At 34.0% G+C, this 19,254-nt stretch overlaps 1 protein-coding gene across 1 annotated transcript in view; it reads left to right on the top strand.

Annotated features, from left to right (window-relative positions):
- LOC145693710 (ATP-binding cassette sub-family C member 4-like) overlaps positions 1 to 19,254 on the top strand; it is a 116,545-nt gene that overhangs the window by 25,149 nt on the left and 72,142 nt on the right. The window contains exons 6-7 of the mRNA XM_081769994.1: positions 3,579 to 3,749; positions 7,000 to 7,124. Of these exons, the coding sequence (XP_081626120.1) occupies positions 3,579 to 3,749; positions 7,000 to 7,124 (296 nt within the window). The remainder of the gene's footprint in view (positions 1 to 3,578; positions 3,750 to 6,999; positions 7,125 to 19,254) is intronic.

The raw sequence follows: 19,254 nt of genomic DNA, 5'->3' as shown, positions 1-19,254 counted from the left end.
TTGATAGAAATTATTCAAAATTTTACGCAATAATAATATATATAAACAAAACCTCTATAACAGCAAAAAACGTGTGCGGTAACATGACTGTTCTTACCTCTTTTGTGTCAGTATATTTTATTAATCTTCCTCTATAATGGCAGACAGTACTACTGGTTCATACTTGGCGGATAACAGTGAAATTTCAGGTCGACTATAGGTACTACTGAGCTTTCTGTATTGATGAAGTCTTCAGATCCGAAACTAACAGTTCACGCATACGTAGTTGCCTCCTATGAGTAGCTAATTTTCGGTAAGGAATATTTCCACAATGTTAATTTTACAGTACCGTACCGGTAGAAGGAAATAAAATTTTGAATTTAAAGCGCTTCTGAGAATGTGCTCTTTTGGGAAAAAAAAATCCCTTAACGCACTTTGTAAAGTACACTATGCATTAAAAAGTGTGAAAAATTTATCAACATATCAACACTTAAGATAATTTATCACAGTCAATTTGAAACACTACTTTTGTATGGGATAGTGCACTGGCGAATTACAGCATAAAGTCCGATATGAAACAATAAAAGATATTAAATTAAGAGCTTCATGTAGAAAAATATTCAGAGAATTAAAAATTCTTCCATTACCTTGTCTTTACATATTACGAATAGCAATTTTCATAAATAAATATCCCAAACTGAAGCTTAAATGCAATAGTGACGTACATACGTACAAATACTCGGAGAAAAAGGGGATTTCGCTATTCCAACACTTAGTACAATGCTCTACCAAAAAGGCCATAAATATACAGGAATATTAATTTACAACCAATTACCTAACAACATAAGATACCCCAAATGAGATATAATTATCAAAGAAAGACTAACACGATACTTATCGAAACATTGTTTTTAGATTAGATTACATTTATTAATCATTCTCTGGACCATGTTCCATGTACATTCATGTCCAAAATGATTGTCGCATATCTATAACTGTCTTCTTGTAAGAATATAATTTGATAATGATTTTCAGGGTACTTTTAATACTGATACTATGTGTATAATCGGGTAATGTAGGTTTGGGGTAAATTTCATAGGAAAAGAATTATAAATACGAAAATTAGAATGAGTAAATCAAAATGTTGCTAAATGGACAAGAAAGTTTTATTTTCGTTATATTGTTCTTATTTACTGCTCTTTTGACATGAAATTTGCCACATACATGTCTTTGTCGATTGTACGCATACTAACATTATAAGAAATACCGAGTGAATTCGTTATCAAATTATATTCCTACAACAACATATTTATAGACATGCGACAATAATTTTGGACATCAGTGTACATTTGTACAAAATCGTAAAGAACTCGTCAGTACATATGTTCGATACAATATCTAAAACAAATACAATGCTCTTGTGTTCAACAACTTGGAAAATAGATGTAGGAAAAAACAATTCTACTATCTATATAACAATAATATATATATATATATATATATATATATATATATATATATATATATATATATATATATATATATATATATATATATATATATATATATATGGACTTAATTACTATTTAATTACTGTATATTTGTATTTACCATCTAGTATATACAATTGGAATTTAATTACTTTTGAAAAGTTTCAAAATTTGCTGCTAAGATATTCATTTACAGTATAAAATGTGTTTGTTAATAGCAGTTTGCGCACTGAGTTCACAAAGAAACTCCTTCCATGAGTATTTTTTATGTACCCAGGTAGTTTATTATACAACTTTACACCCACATAGATGTGTGATTTTCCGTATGCAGATGTTCTATGATACACAGTAGGTAATTTATCATTTGCACGCGTGAGATAGTTGTGAGTATCACCATCTCTCTTAATATTATCTAAATGATCCCAAGTAATTTTGAGAAGTTCAAATACGTATATAGAAGGAACTGTCATCATATTCAATAATTCAAATAGTTTTTTGCAGCAGGTGCGTTTCGGTGATTTAGTAATAATTCGTAAGACACATTTTTGTTGTTTAAATATATTCTGAAGCTTCGGCGAAGACTCCCAGAACGCTATTCCGTATTTAATATGAGAATAGAATATGGCATAGTACTGGGACAGAATTGATTGCAGATTAAGTATTGGGACTAGAGTTCGTATTTTGTACATAGCCTGGGCTAATTTTTTGCTTAGTTTCTCTACGTGTTCTTGCCATGAAAAATTATCATCCAGATTCATACCTAAAAATTTTTACAGTATTAGTAAATGTACGTACTTCATTATACAATGATATCTGTGGCAGTTGGTGTGATGTTCTGTGAGATTGTTTTATCTCCATTTAGTTTTAATTTATTTGCAGAAAACCAATGCGTAAGTTGGGATATTGTAAGACCAATGGTTTCTTGCAAGTTATCTCTGTCTTTCTCAATTACAATTACTGTTGTGTCATCAGCAAAAAGGAGTAAATTACCCTTCTCTATATTTAAGGATAAATCATTAAGATATAGAAGAAAGAGTATTGGTCCTAAAACTGATTCTTGTGGAACACCTTTTCTATTTATTCTTTCATTCGAGTTTATTTTGTTCTGACTTTTAGTTGTTTCGTCCATATGAAGAATTTGTACGATTTGTTTACGATTGTATAAGTATGATTGGAACCACTCCAAAGCAATACCCCTAATGCCATATTTTTCTAATTTATCAAAAGGTATATCATGGTCTACACAATCAAAAGCTTTCGAGAGATCAGAATATATGTCTACATGTTGGCTTTCTGATCAACAGACGTTATAGCTACTTTGATATGTTCATATATGGCAGTAATTGTGGATTTGCCTTTTATAAATCTGTGTTGCGTTTTCTCGATTAAGTTTTGTTCATTAATGAAACTTAGTAGTCGCTTACGTACTAGTTTTTTTAACAAGTTTTGAAAAAACAGAAGAAAGTGACTCGGGACGGTAGTTTTCTATTTCGTTTCTACATCCTTTTTTGAATAAGGGTTTAACGACTGAGAGTTTTAGTGCATCAGGGAAGATTCCTTGGGAAAATGACTCTTAATGATGTCCGCTAATGCAGGTGCGTTAATGTGGATACATTTCTTCAAAAGAAACTGTGGAATATCATCCATTCCTGCAGACTTCTTATTATCAAATTTACTATTTATAGGAATAAGATGTATTTAAAGTATATTTGTTATTTACATAGAAATATATTGACATGTTCTAAATAAATAAATAAAAATACGACAATCACGTTTTTATGCTCCTTTTTGAATGATAAATACCGGAAGGAATGAATGAGGTGAATGGAGTAAGAATGTTTAACTTCACATTGTGATTCCTTACAAAAAGTTCCCGTTTGCATCCCAAAGACTTCATCTTAAAGATCCAGAAATCATTAAAAAGTGAACTTCGAAAGAAAGAAAAAAAGAGAGAAATGTTCCATTTTAAAATAAGCTCTTGATATGTAATTGGATATTCCACCTTTCTACATACAGATAATTCGTAAATACAGTAGTAATCTTTAGCATACTATACATACTTTTTTTCAATATACATCTCTCTATATACTGACAATTATTTACTTGTAGATCTAAAAGCTGCTTCAATTGCTTTAACAATTACGCAATTAATGTTTCTGACCAACACCTTCCAATGGGGAATGAGAATGGCTGCAGAAATGGAGCTCCAAATGACATCTGTCGAGAGAGTGATGTCCTATTTTAACATCCCCAAAGAACCACAAACACCAACTTCTCCTGGTAAGATTTTAGCATCTGCAAAGATAAAGTTTGAAGGGTAGAGTTTAAAACAGGTTGACTGCCAAGGTGATTTGAGGGTACTGGTCCCAGGAGGCCATGCAATTTCTTGTTACCTTTGGCTCGATTATGGATAGTTATATCACATTTTTGTCGCGATATTTTGTTTCTCCCGAAAATGTACCAATGGGAGCCGAGGACCATATGTGATGCTCGGTCTCTCACAGTAATTTGTGACAATGAGCATCCCTGGATAGGTTAGTAATTTGTAATATCAAACATGAGCATCATATATGGTGCTCAGGCCCCAACAGAGAAATAAGGTGAGCACCACATATGATGCTCATGGCAGTCAACCTGTTAAATACATGGAAGTGTACTCAGTTATATTGTAATAAGACTAATAACTTGAATTGTGAATTCTTCATATTAACAAACTTCCATTTGTTACTAACGTCCACATTTATAGATATTAATATAAAAAATAAATATATTAATGTTAACATCTAGAGCCTTTCATTTCAAATGTGCACTCAGAAAATGTGTGAAACATACTTCAGTTAATCCTCGCCGCGCTCTTACGGAAGAAATCTTCCCTTTGCTTTGGGGAAAGAAGTGAATGACCTCGGCTGTTGCCAATTTTGTCATTCAGTCGTTTGGTTTTGGCGAGTGAAGATCGTAGGTCACCTATAAGGCTAACAAGACAGTGCACAGCGAAGCTTGTGAAATAATTTGGAATATCAAACATGTCCGCATCCAACTATTGAAGGATCTCGGTCACAGCAAATTGTCCCTCCTATTTCGAGGGAGATAAGGAAAAACATACTGGACAGCAGCGCCAGCAAGGGCACACTTGAAACAAAAGGCTCTGAATCCATAGAAAAATAATTCATTATAATTAATGTTGAAAAAATAGCAGTTAAAACTAATAGAAAATTAGTTGATTAATAAAATTCTTCATTATCTCCATCTTTCCCCACTTATGTCAAATGGACGTTTCTGATTAGTCTCTCCACAAAGCCTCCTCCTGTTAGATCTTTCTCCCTGAAGTCATTCTCAACCATATCCATCCACTTCCTTCTTTGTCTCCCTCTACCTCTCTTCCCATCCATTTTCATTGCCATCACTCTTCTGATCACATAGTTCCTTGTTCTTCTCACTAGACGTCCATACCATTGCAGTCTTCTGTATTATATTTTCTTAAATATCTCTACAATCTTGGTTGTTCTCATTCTTGTGATCTCCCACATCCAATGCAGCATTTTCATTGCGGTAACATTCAATCTGTTTTTCTGTACTTTCTTTATTTGCCATATTTCTGCTCTGAACACACTCTATCATTGCTGGCCTAAGAGCTGTTTTGTAAATCAGCCATTTATTCTATTTATATTGCAAAGTACAGAGTGTCCAGCATAAAACCGGTACGCCTCACGTACCGGTTAATCAACTCTAGTTAAATTGCTTGTGGGGTGACAACACTGTCTTCAAAAGTTGGCTACACAGCAATTTATCGGAAAGTTGAGTGCAGCAGTGTGTTGGTGAGTCAGTTGTTTTGAGAGGCTCGTATTGTTGAACTGTTGCGATGTGTTATGTATTGAATCAGTGCATTGTGCTAACAAGGATCATTTGTGACAGAAATGGGGCAGTTTGTATTAGAACAACGAATTGATATTTTGGAATTTTACATGTATGTAATTGTATGCTGACAATCCTCACACAATACGTGATCTTAAACGGAACAGTACAAGAAAAATTAACAACATCACCCCTGCAGAATTACAGCGTGTTGCTGGTAACGCCATCAAACGAGGTCAGCGATGCCTGGATGCAGGCCCGTATCCAGGGGGGTTTAGGGGGGCCGGGCCTCCCCTAAATTTTGGCTGGCCCCCTAATTTAGTAGGCTTGCAAAAGAACTACAATAGGGTGATGAACTATCATATGGTTGGATCGGGCCCCCCTAACTTCAGCCCCCCCCCCTAAGTTTTTGGGCTGGCTATGGGCCTGCCTGGATGCCCATGGCTAAAATTTCCAGCATCTCTTATAAACAGATAACTGCTGTTAACGTGTTACTTGAACAGATAACTGTTACTATTCATTGTTGCTGTTAACGTGTTGCTTGAATCTCGTGCATGAGGTGTAATAGTTTTATGTGGGACACCCGGTAAAATATCGTCGGTAAACATAATAAACTAGGAAGCTTCATCCTTCACATCCTGTTGATTAAAATTAAACTTAGGACGAGGTAATTACACAATTGAGCAGGGAGAATTATCTACATTGTGGCATTCCATGTATATATCAAGAGATTTAAATTGAAGACGTGGAAAAGATCAATTAATTCGTATATCATCATATAATTTTTCAGTAAGAACCCTATTACATTAGGCCACTTGTGGCGCCACCAGTAGCAGGTTCAAGAGTTGTTTGATCATCGGCGCTCGCTCTGTGACTCCTCAGACTGCAATATATTGTCACTGTGCGTAATGTTGGTTGTTTCTTTTGAATCGCGAGAAAATGGCAAGTGACAATGAAGGTGCTGACGGAAATACAGTGATTACAAATTCATTCCCAAGGATAAGGGAGTGGACATGCCAATTCTCAATGGTTCAAAAAATTATGACTTTGACATTCGAAAATATTAAAAAAAAAAAAAAAAAAAAACTTAGTGTCGTCCTCACAAACATCATCAAATAGTGTGTAATATGGTCCTTTATCTTCAATATTGGTTGTATGTACACTTTCTTCTCCTCCTTTTTTTCATCAAGAGGGCAAGGAGAAGCATGCTTTCACTCACTGAAGACATTTTCTCTGGAAAAATATTCGTCTTGTTTCGGTTGCGCCACTGGTGGATGATACGCGAGAGTATGGTGTAGCCACCAGTTGCGCCACCGGTGGAGCAACCAGTAGCCTAATGTAATAGAGCCCTAATTGTATGACTGATAGCGCAATAGACACATCAATTCACACTCTCATTTGTACAAATATTTCGCTGAAGTCAAGTCAAGTAATTCACTTTTAAAAAATGCAGAGTTTCAGGAGATTCTCCAATGGCAACAAATATAAGTGTTCACAATTAACATGCTTGAAAGTTATTACTAGCACAAAACTGGTTAAGTCAAAATTCCCCCCTTATTGATTAACAAAAATTTAAATTAAAATACCAGAAAAGGAAGAACGTAATTCTTATTTTATCTATTGGTAATAGAGCAGCACCAATTCCATATATTGAGAAAGGTTATAATTTTCTTCACAGATATACAGTTATCACCATCTTGGCCTGAAACAGGAGCTATAGAATTTCAAAATGTGCATATGGAGTACAAAAGTGGATGTGCTGCATTGAGGAACGTGTCTTTCAGCATAAATCCAGGAGAAAAGGTAGGAATTTAAAATGAATTAAGGTATGTACATGTTTTGTCTTTACATCTTGCAACATCTTTGAGTATTTCCTTTTAGGTCTTTGATTCAAGTCCGTTTAGTTTCGAATTCCTCTGTTTTATTTCGCCATCTTCACTCTTTCACTCTGTATACTTCTAAAGGAGTCATTTCGACGTTTTCAGTGACAATTATTAGCATTTTCAGAGAAGAAAAAAATACAGGGTGATTATATATATATATATATATATATATATATATATATATATATATATATATATATATATATATATATAGAACTCTCGGATTTCATTTAGGTCTAGAATTTCTAACTGAAGTCCGATTTTCATACAATTTATGGCAAACGATCAAAGAAGGATGGGAGATTTGTGAGATTATGTTTACTGGTTTAAATTTATTCGGTGTAATATCGACTACGCCTCAAGAAAAACAACAAATATTCTCCAGTGTACCTTACAATTGGAATGGTTTTGGATTTTTGAAGCGAAATTGCAGAATACAAATTTAGTGTTAATGATAATACAAATTAAGCGTTAGTGGTAACACCCTCAAATCACATGTTAAATAGCTATAGCCGGTTTCTTGCAACGGTCAAACAACGGAGAGATTTCTTGGGCGATCTAGGAGTCGATAACTAACATCTTCCACAATACCCATCTGCGGGGTCCGATCCTTCCCTGTCTCAGTCAGAAGCGATTTTGTTTCTTCCAATTTATTCACCAGTGATTGTATTACGTTCCTGTCTGGGGCATAACGTGAGGCTTTTTTTTTTTCTTTTTCTAAATGCCCTTTGTGTAGCAACAACAGATTCCGTTCCCTAGAAACTTTTAACAATAAACTCATGTTGCTCCAAAGACTACACTATTCTTACTGTGTTGTGATCATACCCACATAGTAGCACAGAACTGTACAGCACAATTCCCAATACAACAGCCCAGTTTCCTGTTTCTTATTGACCTTGACGAAATTGCTATCTAACGAGGAAAACTCAAATCTTCACACCGTACCGCACCTCATTCTAATTGTAAAGTATACTGGCGAATATTTGCTGCTTTTCTTGAGGCGTGGAAGATATTACTCCGAATGAATTTAAACCAGTAAACATAGTTCCATATATCTCCCATCCTTCCTTAATCATTTGCCACAAACCGCATGAAAATTGGACTTCAATTATAAATTCTAGACCCAAATAAAATCCGTGAGTTTTTTTTAAAAAAATCATCCTGTATAAATGAAAAAACAGTAAGTAACATAGGAGAGGAAAAAGATAAGCTGCCCCTTATGTCTACATTTCAGAACCGTCGATGCATCGCATGGACAGTGATAAAGTAAGGCAACACACTTCTGTAACATTCAACAAATAGGAAGTTGGATTGAATTGTATTTATTTATATGGCTGGGGTCAAAATAAACGACTCGTGTAAGCCAATATTTAAGGAACTTGAAATATTGCCTTTACCTCGCTATACGTATTTCGTATGTTACTGTTTGTTAAAACCAACATTGAGGTATTTAACGCACCAGCAACCCATAAATACGATACCAGGCGTAAGGATAAAATCACCAGCAAACAGCACTGCACTAAATTATACGAAAGAAATCCAACGTATATGGGCACCATACTATATTATAAGCAGTGTTGAATTCAGACATTTTCACCCGGGGGGGAATGTCAACTCCTCGGGGGGGAGGGTTGTTTTTCTGTATTTTTGCAAGAAAGCAGCATATTTAACAATTCCATTTATATCCACATCTTACCTAATATTGAGACTAATTCAGGGTGCGAATTGGCGGGGGGGGGATGCCAGGGATTTCCCCCCGGAGAAAAATCTTTCCCACCTTGGAGAAGGAAAATTTTATCCCTGGCAGGGATAACTTTTTCCCCCTCTGGAGTATTTTTAAGTGGACATAAAGATAAGTAGGTCTACTTTGCGTAGCTAACCTAAATATTACTTGAGTGAAAATTTATGAAAGATCTCACATCTCAACTGTTTTGTACTTGTTAGTGTATATATATATATATATATATATATATATATATATATATATATATATATATATATATATATATATATATATATATATATATATATATATGGGGGGGGAGGACTGGGTGCGCATATGGGTGAAATTCATCCCCCCCTGGGAAAAATTTTCCATTCGCACACTGGACTAATTGCTGCTAAATATTCAATGAGAGATTATAATTTAAAAAAAAAAACAATCGTTTAATTTTATCTAAAACATTAAATAAAGACTGGCAAAAATATTTTACACTAAACTTTAACTACTATTTACAGTAACTATTTTTATTATTATTTCCTATATTCAGTAGTTACTGTTTGTTACCAATATAGAAGTTTTTAAAAAGATTTAAATTAACTGAAATATTTTTTGTCCTAAAACAAACATACATAGGAATATCTTAACAAAAAGTTATCATCCTTTCTCATACTTCTGATTCTAAATCAAGCATATTAGCCTTGGTTTCTTCACTGCATCAATAGTTTAGTTTACGAAATCTTCAGTAGGATTAGTGTCGTGTCGTGGAAAATCAGCGCTTGGCGCGAGAGTATACGATGGCACCCGTATATATGAGTGAGGTCGACAGACCAGCCGTGAAACATGAGAAAATTTTAAAAAGTAAACCCTGCTTTTCCTTGATTTTGAGCACTTTTCATTACTTTTTTCCCTTCATTTTATATATGTGCACCTGTTTCATTCCTGTTTTTCTTTTCTCCTTTTCTTTTCTGTTTCCCTCCCGAATTTTACAGCCCCATTACTTCATTACTTCGGCGCCCGGGGCCGTCGCCCCGCTTGCCCCTCCCCCATGGCACGGCACTGAGCAGGATCTTCATCACCTTCAATAGCAATCTTTTACTCATATACTACTATCATATTGATAAATTCTCTATAAATCTCTAACCAAGGAGGGATAACTGTTCCTTCCTGATCCCTCTAAATGACGCACTCTGAATCTCACCCTTTAACTGAATTATTTTTAATTAAAGAAAAGTGTGTTTACTTTAACAATCGTAAAAACATTTACGTCTGTTACTTCCGATGGGAGAAATGGGATTTAGGCGCTCTATTTCAAATAATGCAAGAACTGTACATTTTCAAGAACTGAAGTCTGCTGACATCACAGATCATATGGAATGATCGAAAGATCTTCCCTATCATTCCTTTCCTATCTCAATCTGTGCTAGTGCTACCTACTAATATATAATATAGGGCGAGAGTATAGTACCTACTAAAATACAAACCTTTCTTCAACAGTTAACAATTTCATGTTCTGCCAAACTCGGTTATAGAGTTAAGAAATACAAGTTTTACTGACTATTTGGTGTTCTATCTTAGATGTTACATGTTTAGAATGGTTCTGCGTCATTTATATGTATATTGAGAGATCGGATTTCGTCTGCACGTACACGGAAAGAAAGCAAATAACTGGGTGAAGTAATTTCTACATTTTGTGACCGAAATTTTTTGAGTTTCTCCGGGGGGGAATGAATTTTCTTCGGGGGGGAGATTCCCCCCCGGGCTACCCCCTGAATTCAACCCTGATTATAAGCTGCCTCTATATCTTCGAAAGGCAGAACAAAGAGGAGAATTTAAGCGATTACTGAAAATCTACCTATTACAGCACTGCTTTTATTCCGTAAATGAATTCCTAGGTATCTAAATGAATTTTATTATTGGTAGTACTTAAAATGTCTATTTTTGTTTTTATTTTATATAATAGACGTACCGTAGTATTTTAATTAATTCGTATGTATATGTTAGAACTATGTATGTTTATGTATTTTTGTACCCTGACGAGTCTTATTCATACACACGAATTCGTGCAATATGTATGATCATAAAGACGAAATTAAATGAATAAGAATATGAATATGAATATTTCGTCCTTTTTTCATACATTTAGCAATGTATTACAATGCATCTGAAGGATACGTTATTTATATAAAAACACAAAAGTAAACGAAACAATACACACAAATATCACACACTAGGTTAACAATTATGCTTTACATTCTGCATTATATCATTATTAAAAATAAAGTTATAGTAAGTGATTATTACTTACAGTGTATGTAGAAATCCTTGCATATACCTACGGTATATTTAATTCTAAAAACAAGTAATGACATTGATTTACTGTAGATCATGTAAAATTTTCATTCAGTTAGCAATTCATGTATTCCTCTACCGAGTAAAAGCAGTGATGTAATAAATATTTCTGGAGTTCTTTTTTTTTAAATTTAGCAACAGAGTCCTGAGTCTTTTGGGAAGTTTATTGTAAAGCATGATATCCGCGTATTTACACCCTTTTTCATATAATACTACAATAGAAAAGCTTTATTTGTTTCTTGTATTATGATTAAGCTGTTCTTCTGCTTGCGTAAGGACAGTCTCTAGATGTCTCTTTATAAGTATCAGTAAATTTAAAATATACAAACAGGGTACTGGAAGTATACAAAGTTTTTAAAATAATGGTTTGCAGTGGTCCTTTGGTTTAGGAGTTGCCATCATTCTTATTATTCGTTTCTGTATTGTAAAAATTACTTTGGCTTTGTGTGTATTTCCCCAAAATATAATGCCATATGTTATATTCGACTGGAATAACCCAGAGTAAATTATTTTTAAAGTAGTCTCTTAAAACGTTTTTAAGTACTTTAATTGCGAAATAAATTTGATTTATTTTTTTTACTAAACTTAGTTATTTGTACATCCCAGGAGAGATTTTTATCTACTCAAATTCCTAAGAACTTAGTTGAGATCGCATGATCTATTTCGTTATTTTCAATGGCCAGCACCATCTGGCTATTTGTACTCCAAGATCTTCTGAACTACTAATTTGACCGAACTGGACAAAACCCTGAATAATGTTGTGATGAGACTATCACAAGAGAACAAATCCCGTCCCCACCGAGCCATTCGGTTGATAAGTAGATACCTTATTGAGTACGCTTTAATAAAGGAATGTAAGTGTAGTTCCATATAAAAGGATTATAAACTACCAAGAATTACATTGATCTACAGTTTATTATTAAGAAAAAAAAAAGATTGAAACTTCAATACATCTACGAACAGTAATTTAATTATCCATTAAAACTTTCCTGGCGTCGTATTGCAAACAGGTCTTCTCGGGTTAGCAGCCAGGTAAATACTGTTGTATCTTGCAACGTTTTGAGGGCTGACATAATCCTCATCTTCAGGCAAATATGATGGGGCAATAGAGTGCGTGGAATATATAAAACGAACCTTAACAGAGACTTAGGATTCCAACTGAGTCAAACATGAACACCAATCATATCCCACCATTTCAAGCATCAATCAGAAATCACCACTTCAACCACCAATCAGAAGAGTCCAATCCCATCATATTTGCCTGAAGATGAGGGCAATGTCAACCCTCGAAACGCTGCAAGATACAATAGTATTTACCTGGCTGCAAACCCAAGAAGACCTGCTAGTAAATTTAATTGTTTTAATATGCTTAAACTAGGAAGTGAAAACGGTAATACGAAATCTTACCTTACCACTTACAGTTTGCAAAAAATCACATCTCGCCACTGATGGCTTTTGAATTCGCTTTTGAAAAATCTATGAAAAGCCTCCACTCTGTAGGTTCGTAATTATGAGACCATTTCAGTTTACACATGTCACAAATGTATCTCTCATAGTAAAAATTTAAGTGAAATTCTTCTCTTTATTCCGATACACTGAAATATTTACTACTTCCTGCAGTAAATTCCATTGCCGTCGTGACGCTAAAATTTCAGCTTTGCTTTCTGAGAGGTTCAAATCTTTTGTAAGGTTACTTAGCTCTTCTTGACTTAATCTATGTGGTTCACTTGCAGGATGTTTAAAACAAATTCAGGGGTCTTCGAAGTGCTTAGTTCAGGAGCCTCAATTTCTTGATCATTACCAGACGAAAGGTCATATTCTTTGTATAGGTGAGAAGCAACTAGTCCTTCTCCATGTGAACAGGGCGCATTACAGATGGAATGTTTGGATAGATTAATGTAAACTTCTTTTTTCGTGGAAATTCTCTTCTGGACGAGATGAACCATACAAAAGTAGCAATCACTGATGTCGTTGTTTGGCTTCCTCCAAATCATAGGCACTACCAGTGCCGTGCCGTGGAAAATCAGCGCTCGGGGCGAGAGTATACGACGGCATCCCCGTACATATGATTGAAGTTGACAGACCATCCACAAAGCGCCAACATAGTTGGCGCGAAGCGTAAGAAAATTTTCAAAAATAAACCCTGTTTTTCCTTGATTTTGAGCACTTTTTATTACTTTTTTCCTTCCATTTTATATATGTGCACATGTATTTTCCTAACATGAGTAACATTATAGGACCACTTTCTAAAGCAAGAGGATTTAAGTACATACTAGTAATATTCCAAGTAATTTTCCTCTCTTTTTTTTCTTTCCTTCTTCTCTTTTAACTCCCGAATTTTGTGCCCCCCTTACTTCGGCGCCCCCCACAACACGGCACTGGGCTTGCAAAAGACATTGAACGTCTCTCCCTATGTATCCAGTTTCTTAGGTTACTGACACATGTATTTATTTTATTTCTTTTTTTATTTTTCCGCCTTAGGAACTATCAGTTCATGACCTCGTCAGAAAATACGAATTAAAAAGAAACAACTTTACATGATATTATACAATCAAAAAAAAATCTAACATAACACCAATTATACTATGATAAGAGCTTGAATAATTAAACACTAATTACAGTTTATTGTCATCTTGCTCGACAGAAATTAATTCTCAATCTTCGACTTACACATAAATATCTGTTTTAAGGTAATCGTCTATGTTATAGAACATATGATTATGAGACAATACTTTTCTTTTTTGTTAATTGCAAACTTAACATTTGATTTTTGGTTCTTAGTTCGATCCCAGCTCGCGCCAAGTGAGGTCTCTAACTGATATAAAATAGAGCACAATATTAACTTATGAATTTCTGATAGGTGGACGTATGGAGTGCACAAATAGTGCAGTTTTTCAAATAAGGAAATGAATGTAGTAACGTTAATTGTGAAAAGTTTGAGGCGTGTTTGGATATTGGTTTCCATTGCAGGATAGTACTTTTCCGCTATTAGAAGACTCATTACTACTTAATTTTATTTTATGTTTTAAAGTTATAGTTTTAAAAATATAATAAAGGTGTGAACTTTAAAAAGATTCTTAATGACTTACGACGTCCTCTAAAGCATCTTCTTTGTCCTACCTACAATAAAGATTAGTTAAAATCAATGCAGGATGATTAAACGTTAAGTAAAAGCAATTTGTACTTACAATAAAGATTAGTTAAAATCAATGCAGGATGATTAAACGTTAAGTAAATGCAATTTGTACTTACAATAAAGATTAGTTAAAATCAACGCAGGATGATTAAACGTTAAGTAAATGCAATAAAGGTTAGGTAAAATCAATGAAGAACAATTAAACGTAAAATAAATGCAAATTGCACTTACAATAAAGGTTAGGTAAAATCAATGAAGGACAGTTAAACGTAAAATAAATGCAATTTGTACTTACAATAAAGGTTAGGTAAAATCAATGAAGGACAATTAAACGTAAAATAAATGCAAATTGCACTTACAATAAAGGTTAGGTAAAATCAATGAAGGACAGTTAAACGTAAAATAAATGCAATTTGTACTTACAATAAAGGTTAGCTAAAATCAATGAAGGACAGTTAAACGTAAAATAAATGCAATTTGTACTTACAATAGAGGTTAGGTAAAATCAATGAAGGACAGTTAAATGTAAAATAAATGCAATTTGTACTTACAATAAAGGTTAGCTAAAATCAATGAAGGACAGTTAAACGTAAAATAAATGCAATTTGTATTTACAATAAAGATTAGCATAAAACAGTGAAAGATGTGGTAGACAAACACCGTGTGCGTGAGTTTTCTCGGGGTTCTCCCGTTTCCTCTCAGTTTCTTCATTCCACCATTTCATTCATTTCTCATCATTACCGTAACCTTTTGCCTAACCGGTAAAACTTAAAGATTTCTTTGTTTTTACATTTGCTTAACTGAATTTGGAAGTTTATTATAGAATTTTATTCCTATAAGTTTTCAGTTTTCATTAACCTAAAGTTTCGTATATGGATATGATTGATGGTTCTAGTATTGCATTGACGTAAGTCGGAATTTAATTAAAAATTCCGTTTATTCATATTTATGTATGATGATGTTTTGAGAATGTATACATGTAATGATAATATATTTAGCTGCTGAAAGAGAGATCTACTGAGTATATGAAAGGGAAATGATAACATTAGGCTTAGTATCTTCTTTTACACTAGAAACACTTTTCTTGCATTACAGATATTACCCTAGAATATAACTCTGTAAGAAATTAATGATTATAGTTTTGTGAAAAAAAACAAAACGTCTGTTCCCTACACACATAACAGAAATTTTCCTCACTGTTTACACAATGTCGCAGCATTATTACCTATTTAAACACTTTTCGAGAAGTTCTGAAAAATTACTCATAAATGCACACATGCAAACACAGGGGTTAGTCAAGTTCTTAATACAACGATAAAAACGACTCTGAATAAGGCCCATAAAGTTTTAAAGTAACCTAGTTACTTTCGGGACTCGGTGAACAAATGCTACTGACTAAACTAGTCAATTTTACTTAGATGACCATCATTCCTCTCAGTTCATCATCTAAGCTTACTATATCTTGTTATTGCTATTCATTAACGTTTAACGTCCCATTTCAGCATTGAAGCTGACTGCATCTTGTTATTGCTATTAATTAAAGTTTAACGTCCCATTTCAGCATTGAAGCTATATGAGATGTGGGCTCACAGTTCAAAATGGAATCCAAACTACTGTAGTACATTCAAATTTTAAAGCTGTTTCACTGTGAATCGCATCCGGAACTACGTGCACCAGAGACACGCGCTAGATACCAACTAGACCAACGGGGAGGATTGCTACATCTTAGTTTATTTGAAAACACAGTTTTCGATAATGGGAAGCATATCGACAACACCGACTATTCCACTAAGTAATATATTTCTAAATACTGAATAATTGGACGGACTCAGGGTAAAAGGGAACAAGTCATTTTTATTCATTTTTTAGGAGAGTCAAAAAATTAATTGAGGTATACTAAAAACACCTAAGGAAATATTTTAAAAATCTGAAATTTTTACAGTATGTTTCGTTGTAAATACTTTGAAGTTACGAATTGGAATTTTACTCTTACCAACATTATTAACGATATTATGGTATGTTATGTGACTTATTTCTTTCAGTTCAGTTATATGTTGATATTGAAAAAAGGAACAATTCATCATCATAGTCAATTATAATTACTTTATTCCTAGTAGAACAGTATAGAACTGTCGTGTTAAACTACATAAATGCTTACATTGATAATACTTTGATTTACTAAGTATACAAATTAACCAAAATATTGTTAGAACGTTTTCAGCAATATCACATTGTTCCCATAGATGGTCACGTATTTAAAAATAATAAAAAGGAACTGGAACACACATAGTTGACAATACTGTTCAACTTTTTTAAAAAATCTTTTATTGTAAGACTTCATCTCATCGCATCACCACTAACGGTTGTTAAACGTTAAAAAGACAAAAAGTAATTTTAACACACGCGGCTGGGACGAGTTAGCAAGAAAAAGTTGAAAATCTGGATATTCGTCGAGGTTTTCAACTTTTATTCCTCACTCGTGCCAACTGCACGTGTTCCAATTCCGTTTTGTCTTTTTAACGTTTAACAACCGATGGTGGTGATGCGATGGGATGAAGTCTTAAATATAAGATTAAAAAGTTTCTCAACTATTATTTTATTGGAGTATAATTTATAATCTTATATATATTTTGCAATATAAAAACTATGATAAAAGCAGTGAAGTTAATAAGTTTACTTTTTAATTTAATGAGAACATACTTTCTCACTTTGCAATCCTTACAAAGTGCTAAAAATTATTAATCATGTTTCGATTTAGAGATGTCTATATTGTTAAGTATGCCTGCGTGCACACCGACCAAGAGTACATTTTCAAAGAAACTCCTTCCGTTTGTATTAGAACTAGAAGTAATATGATAATGACACTGTGAGGAGCTAACTACAAATTTTCCCCCCATCAACTGCATTTATTTATCATCTTCAGAATCAAGCAATGGATCTTGCACATTGGTTGCAGTAGCTAAACCTGTGTAGAAGTCATGAAATATTGGTGGAATATAAGGCAAAAGAGATAGCAATTCTCTCTTTTTCTCTGCTGAGATTGGCAATAATGTGCTGTAGTACACTGAAGGTTCCAAAGTGAGATTCTTTATGCATCGTCGAGAAAGGTCCATAGCACAGAATTTACCATCATTGAGCGACGTTTAGTAATATAGCTTCAGTGGTTCATTATGAAAATAACAGAGCCACTTCACAAACTACCACACAAACTTTCTCCCTCTTCGTTTGTTTTTTTCATCTGCAGCTCAGTTTTTGCGAGTGTGGAGAAATCAAGGAAATCATCTTCGGTCATTTCAATTACTTCAAAAGGATTTTTCTTGGAAGCAACCCTTATTAACTGTGCCATGAGGACTGTGCCACTTATTAACTGTGCAACTCTTATTAACTGTGCCTTATTAATTGTGCCATGAGGATGAGAGATGGGCATTTAGTATCGTTTTTTAAGTTTTTCGATCTTCCCATGCTCAGAGTCACACTCCACCCTGCTATGCCCTGGGACCGGAAACTTGTGATCCAAAACGTTTTATGTGAGTTGTTTTGCTCATAAGTGGTACACACATTGTCACAAATGGAGTGGTTTTATTTTGTCTAGAGTAAGAGTGACTGTAAAGCACTGCGTGGTCAATGTCCTTTGGTAAAGCAGAAATAACTTTTGATACTCCCGAAGAAATCTCATTTGCTCCTCTTTTACCTACAGTTTCATACCACACATAGCATGAGGTTTTCTCATTCTTTAGATTACGGACAGTTAAGTTATATGTGCACAGTTGTCTTTTGTAGAACGCAATTGATGTTTGTATGCAGGGTGTCAGAAGACATTGTTGAAGATCAAAAACAAGCACTGTCATATTATTCCCTTCTTTCGCTAGTATTTTATCTGTGTTTATAGTCTCATAAACTAATTCTGCCTCTTTATGGTGTGTTTCCTGTTGCTTTAATATTTCTTCCTTATCTTCACTCAAATCATACGTAAGCTTAATTTTAAATGCATCACAAGAATGGCATGTGTCCTTTTTGGGACTTTTAATGGCAATAATCATATTATGGAAGATATTTGCGAAAAATGAATAACCAACGGGATTTTGTGCCTGTTCTCTGTATTTCTTATACACCTGAGCTAATGTCATATACGGTGGCAAGTACTTTTTACTAGTTTCTTTTCGACAATAATGGCTTTCATATACTGGCAAAGAATTTAGGAAATCACTTCAATAATTTTCTGTTTACATCTTATACGTGTGCCTAACCTAATAAAATATCTCTTCGTGACATATTTTTCACTTTCAGTTATGTAACCCTGTCCTGTATTTCTGGATACCTTCCTATTCTTTCTTATTTTCCTACTCCTTCCTTTAACGCCTTTTCTTGTACTGCCACTGTTAATCTCATTTTCTTCTTGCAGTTTGCCTACTTCCTCAACATTTGGTTTGTAAACAGGATCCTTATCACTGTAGTCACTACTCAAGACATTTCTCTTTTCTTCAGTTTCTCTCACAGTTTCACACTGCACATCCGAAAAAATATTATAAAATATTATTTTGTAGGTACGATTGACACTGTTACAATTCCATACTGGATGTACTAGGCTGATGGGAACCTTCAACATTGGAGGCTTAGTTAGCTTAAATTTTGAATCCATAAAATTCAATTTTTTATACAACAGTTGAATTTACTGTAGAAACCGTCGTTCCAGTTTTACTTTCTTCATTATGTTTTTTTTTATTATTTTATTTTACCATTTCTAAAACTTTCCTCCCTCTTGAACACATTGTTGCTGCAGTGAATTTTAGCCCCGCCCGCACTCTGCCACAACCAAACTGAAATGAGAAACATTAAGGAATA

This window comes from Thermobia domestica, chromosome 8 (genome assembly GCF_964235325.1).
Source record: "Thermobia domestica chromosome 8, izTheDome1.hap1.1, whole genome shotgun sequence".
Classification (NCBI taxonomy): Eukaryota; Metazoa; Arthropoda; class Insecta; order Zygentoma; family Lepismatidae; genus Thermobia; species Thermobia domestica.
This window is presented reverse-complemented; position numbering and strand designations above follow the sequence as displayed.